We start from the raw sequence: 6538 nt of genomic DNA on the forward strand, positions 1-6538 counted from the left end.
CTAAATATAAAAATAAAATAAAAAAATATATCTTTTACTTTTTCGTATATTTTCTTAAATAAATTAAATCTTTTTAACAATTATCATTATAAAATGCACACTCCTTATTCGATTATACCATAAAGCGGCCAGTTGTAGTTGTCACAACGCATTTGCAGACAATTCTCGTAAATCTCCAAATTACCACTTGCCAGTTGAAGCACCTCAAAACCGCGTCCACAATCAAGTGCCTTGTGTAGCTGTAACTTAGTGCGTTGTGTAAAATTCGCCTTGCACTGAGAGCAGGTGTGCACATGATCATCCTCATCGGTGCGTAGAAGGCGACATATGTTCGAGATCTCCAAGAGTTGTTGCTGAGCGCCATCTACACTCTGCAACTTTATATAATGAGCGCCACAGCCAACGCGATCCCAAGTTTGTTGTGCGCGCTGTACTTCAGTAGAGCATGTATTGCTTGGACATTTACCGGGCTGATAAGGAAGTACATACAATCTTGTGTGCGCGCACAAACGCGGAAACAGTAAAGATTCGCGTCGTCAGCAGTCTCCGCGCTGATCGGCTTTGTGGCTGGCGCTGCGGTGGCATGCTTCACACGATACTGTAGCGGTAGTATGTATTTCGGTAGCGCGTTTAACGAGGATGTGCTAGTGATAAGTTCGCGATATACGTAAATCTTTATGCGCTTCACGCTATACTCCGCAGCGCGCGTCGGATAGCAGGCATACATATAAGCCTCGATTTTCTCCAGCAACATAAGGAATAGCACATCCACAGTCTCGCTAATGTCCAGGTGATGCTCCAACGTTAGTTCGCTGCTGGCGAAAAGAAAATCTGTTTCGTTCAAGACGCGCGTATAGAAACTCAAACGAAAGTGTAGTCGCGCGGTGTCGTGGAAGAGCAGACGCAATAATTGCGGTATCGCTTGTATGCCGGCGTCCAGCAAAAATCCATTAGTGCTCCTGTTGTGGTCATTGCAGAGTATGAAATTCGTTATGCCTTGCTCTTCTATCGTTTTCAGTTGCGTGCGTTGCTCGTCGCTGCAAAGCGATCGTCCGACTTTGGACCAGTGTTCCTCATAGCCAGAAGCGGAAGTAGGGCATTGTAAGTAGGCAGCAAAGTGATATTGATATGGTGTGACAAAAGGTTGTGTTGTTGTACTGGTGGAACTCGCGGATTGTTGATTGTAGTACTCGTATATTTGAATGCAAACTGAAGAGGGTGCTCTAATGCCTCCGCTTTTATACTATCGCGTACCGCAGTCAAGAAAGAGACAGGTAGTGCTAAATAGGTAGTTTAGGGTTGGTAAACACACGCTGATTAAGTCAGAAGTAAGTAATCTCTTTACAAAACAAAAAAAAGTCTGCTAAGAATTCTTTTGTATTTCTGCAGGTAAGTTAAAGTGGGAGTGGACAAAGTTGTTCAGTAAATATATTTTACAAAAGTAGCGATTTGTAAATTTAAAAATCAAAATATTTCAGAAACACACAGAAATTAACTATACAGGAATATTCACGGTATGTTCTTCATAGTTTTTTACTTTCATCATTCATACTATGTAAGTATACCTCAACGATTTATGTAAAATAACTAATAAATAAAAATTTAGTAAACGCTTTTTCATCAGAGCTTTCATCGAACGCCCAAAGCTTTCACTGCAAATTTAACTAAGTGAGCTTTAACACATACTTATTCTTAACTGCTCAGCTATAGATAAGTTGATTAATTTGAGGAAAACGCTTTAAGTTGAATCGAATAGAATTTTAAAATATTTATGTGAGCTTTCACTTCGATAACTATTATGTTATAGTCAAGTTTATAATTTTGAGGTGGAACCACGCCCAAAGCTTTCACTGCAAATTCAACCGAGTGAGCTTTTACTCATACTTATTCTGAACAGGATAGATAAATTATAATTGTCTAGATTGAATCGAATTGAATTTTTAAATGTTTATCTGAGCTTTCACTTCGATAAACATTATCATAAAGTTTAAAATTTTGCAGTGGGACCATATAATTATAACAATTTATATTATGATATATCAATTAATGAAGTCGTTATGACAGTTCAAAAGTCTTAAAATTGCCTAAAAATCTGGCTATGTTCACGAAAATATTTTAAAATCGAAATGATATCGGTTACATAATATAAGTTACTTATTAGTAGACGATCGCGTTTTGATCAAAACGTTTTCGGAACCAAACAAGATTATTTGTATACCATTTTGCTTAACTTCGAGAATATAATAAATATATTTCACTGTTGTAAAAAAATATTGATTTACTTAGTAATCTTTCAATTTTGAGCTTTCACTGCTTAGCTTAGAGATAAAAATTGAGTGTCACTAATTGAATTGTGCTTTCACTGGTTTAAAAGAGCTTTTACTAATTTAGAAGAGCTTTTACGCGTTTAAAAAAGCTTTCACCAATATATCAGAGCTTTCACTCGTTTGAAAGAGATTTCATTCAACAAATTTTAAAGAAAATAGATAAAAATTTGTTTAGAGCCACATAAAATTTCAAGCCAAGTTTTCCAAAAAGCTGGAAAAACCAAACCCTTTGCAAAATTTAAGCTTTGGTTGTTACTCAGCAATGCAATATTCTAACATTTGCCGCAAATTAAGCAGTTCCTTAAATAAAGCAATTTAAGCAGCTATATGTAATTATCGTAAATTCTGCGAAACCAAATTTTGGCAACCACAATTATTTCACCAAAATAGCGGCAAATAGATAAAGTGATTATTACACTGCGCTTAAATATTAGGTTTATGGCATTTGCAATCAGCCGCGTGGATTTGCCTAAAGCTATCATGGTTTAAAAGCTCATAGAAGATAATAATATGACAGAGATAGGCAAGAGGCTAATTGTTATTGTTATGTAAGTGTTAATTTATATAATTAAATTTATGTGTCACTTGTATTGTGTTGGCTTTTATTTTTATTATGATTTCCATGGGCTTCAATTCATGCATTATCATTAAGACTTTAATTTAATTTTTGTTTTGTTCAGTGATTCGGTTTGATTATGATTTAATAATGATGGAGCACTTAAAAGGCTTTAATTTAATTAATTATTTCTCATTTACAATTTTAATCAAATTTTAATGCATCCATTGTAAGGGTCTCACAAAAAACTGACTGTATTTGAATGAATTCTTTAGAAACTAACAAAAACAGTATTCTTGTAAATGAAATGCATTAAATATAAAATTTTGTGCTAAGATAACACAGATTTTAGCTTAATGAATATCAGAGTACAACAACGAAAAATAGTAGATATGTTCATAATTACTTATATGGTACATAGACACTCGCATATGAATATACATCCACACCTTCCATTCACTTTCAAATCAGCTCTATTTATGTATTTATTTTGCCGCAAAAATCTGTTTATTTATTTGTCTCAATTATTATGTGTACACCCATACATACAATAGCTTCAAAATTATTTGTACTGTATTTCTATGTTTTCTACACTCATTTACATGTCAATCTAAGTGATATGAGCATCTAGTAATTTATAGAAATGCACTAAAGCTATTTATTTGATTTATTTAGCATAACAGCACTTAAGAAAATCAAATAATACAAAAATACAAAATATCAGTGCACAAATACATACATAAGTATGTTTAAAGATGTAAATGCGCATGTACAATATATATATATATATATATATATATATATATATATATATATATATATATGCACAAATATATATATGCACAAATGTAACGTAAGTTTTATCAATGAGCCGGTCAGCTTATGAAGGCGCACACAACTACAGTAGTGGACACAAATATGAGCATATCTACATATACTACTATTATAAAGAGGAAATATTTGTATGTAATAACTACTGTGACGATTCTTCACCATTGGAAAGCTACATTCACCCCGAGTGACATAGGCTATATTTATTGCTAGAATCTCAACTGGAATCCCAGATGGGGGTATCAAAAAGACTCCGTGATGGAGAATCGTAATCTGAAAATGAAAATCGTCTTGAAAGGCATTGTCTTCGCATTGCAATCGCATGCCAGTGAGTCAAGTAACGAGTGCCTGCAGCGTCTTGTTGAACAAAATTTCAAAATCTGACAAGTACGCGCTTGAGAGTCGAGTACGGAGCGTGTTCAACGGCTTGAAGTACAAAATATTAGAAATATACAAGCTTGCACTAGGGTGTCAAACTCTGAGCGTTCCCAACGCCTTCATAATCAGAGGGAAAGACAACGGACACAAAAGACTAGAGGTCGTAATCAAGTTTTAGCTCATTGGAAATAAAATATAATTTCATGTTCGAATTTTCCTCATTTAACTTTTTTTAGAAGAAACCACGCAAAAAACGGGAAAGTACATATATATATATGGACGAGTATGCATAAGTGCGAAGCCGGAGCGGTCTGCTAGTAACTTTATATAAAAACAAGTAAGGGCTAAGTTTGGGTGTAACCTAACATTTTATACTCTGGCAATTTATTTATTTAATTTTATTAATATCACATACAATTTAACTCGCATATTCGGCTCTATATGGTATAAATTTGAAAATTATGGTGAAAATTTGAAAATCATATTAGGAAGTTATGACCCGATTTCACTCATTTTTGACGCGGAGACATATTATTAGAAGAAAAATATTTTAAAAAATATAATAATAATTTCATCAAAATATATGTGAGACTAACCTATATGTTAGGCAAAAAAATTATTAGAGGTTCTGAGGTCATGTTCGATATATGGGGCCTTGAAAACCTAAGGAAAGGGTTTTTAGATGGACGTGTACAAATTTCATCAAGATAACTCAATTTTTAATCAAGTTACAGGTTGCACAGACGGACGTACATGCAGACATCCGGATTTGAACTCCGCTCGTCACCCTGGTCACTTTGGTATCAATAACTTTTGTTGACCTGATTCTCTCTCTCAGTATTACAATATTCTACCAAACCCTTTTTAGTTAGCCATTCTACTTTAATATTCGAAGGTCTATAACTCTGTTTATTATAAGAATGGACAGATGTATAATTCTAAGGTGCTCCGCGAGCGCTAATCTATCTATCTATACGCTAAACGAAAACCCAGTTTGTTAGTTGCTGACTATCTAAACTATTAATACAGAAGATTCGGTGACGTTTGGGGAATTTTAGCAATGAAATATCAATCCGGTCTTTAACATTGTTCGAAGACAGTAAAACTTTTCATCCCCCACAAATTATAACCTAAAAATTAAATTATTTAATATATGTTACTTGAAGATTTTTTTAAGCTTTGCATTTTTTACGCACGCCAGTGTTTAGTTTTATTTACGACAATTCTATAAACATGCTTATCTCTGTATAGGGGGACAGTGAACATATACATACATATATATATATATATATATATAAACATACTTGTAAGGAAATTAACACAAAAGGTTTTAAGAGCATTTACAATATCTAAATGCAAAACTATGTACACATGTATGTGTTTGCTTTGATGCAGATAAACGATATTTCAATATAATTAAATCACCCCATCATAATCGCTTCCCCTAAGGTTTTCAAAAAAAAAATTAAATACAATATTGGATTATATTTGATCTAAAAGTTTCTTTGAAAAAAAGCTACTGAACCTCAAAAAGAGGAAGCGGAAAGTATGATAAGAAAAACAGCTGCTCCCTTCTGAGTAAGTGGAACTAAACCGTAATACCCGCTCTTTTGACATTTCTTTTCAGTAAGGTTTGCAATTTCATCATGGAAAGATATACGAACCAATGAGTTGAAATTATTAAAATTTTCTACCAAAATTCGGAGTCCGCGTCCTCAATTTTAAGAGTGTTACGTCCAATTTAAGATTATGCTCATTTCTAGCCGAATGGCCTTCAATAAGCAAAATATGCGTTGTTGATCATATAATATAATATGCAGGATCTCACTTACTTCGCGAGTCACCATTGCATACCGAAAAACATGCGGTTTGGTGTGGTTTATGGGCCGTAGTTCCTCCGTTATGATCAAGACCGGCATGTTATTGTGAATGGGAATCGCTACCGCTCAATGATAACCGAATATCAATCACCCCGAATTGGGTGATACGGACTTGGACAAAATGTGGTTCCAACAGGATAGCGCCAAAAGCCACACAGAGAATGTCACAATCGATTTATTGAAAACTAAGTTTGGTGAACGGCCGTGCGATTTGACACCGTTAGACTATTTCCTGTGGGGCCATGCAAAAGAAATTGAGTTCCATACATAATGGCATCGAATATACTTTAAGGAATAAAGAATTCCATTGCTATCCCAACCAATTTTTGTTTTATTTAGTTTTATTTGTAGCGCTCTTATTGGATAACCCTTTATGTAGGTTAGAGATTAAATGAATCACTTGGTAATGAAAAGAAAGGAAATATACGGATCAGGTTTGCTTGCTAAGGTTTCATTGTAACTTCCCCACCTCCTTTTAGGAATAAAGAATGATTCTTTTTGAAATTACTGATGAAGTGGTAACAGTGGTACCTTTGTTAGTATGAACATTTTATTGGTTTTGCTTT

General features: G+C 34.1%; 1 protein-coding gene across 1 annotated transcript; it reads right to left on the reverse strand.

The window, feature by feature from the left end:
- Positions 1–372: 372 nt before the first annotated feature.
- LOC105219829 (protein terminus-like) lies at positions 373–6011 on the reverse strand. The gene is made up of 2 exons (XM_054230968.1): positions 5925–6011; positions 373–1243 (listed from the first exon to the last, which is right to left on the reverse strand). Exons 1-2 carry the CDS (start codon positions 6009–6011, stop codon positions 380–382), a joined length of 951 nt encoding a protein of 316 aa, XP_054086943.1. The 3' UTR covers positions 373–379.
- Between the last annotated feature and the right edge of the window lie 527 nt (positions 6012–6538).

This window comes from Zeugodacus cucurbitae, chromosome 5 (assembly GCF_028554725.1).
Source record: "Zeugodacus cucurbitae isolate PBARC_wt_2022May chromosome 5, idZeuCucr1.2, whole genome shotgun sequence".
NCBI classification, from domain to species: Eukaryota; Metazoa; Arthropoda; class Insecta; order Diptera; family Tephritidae; genus Zeugodacus; species Zeugodacus cucurbitae.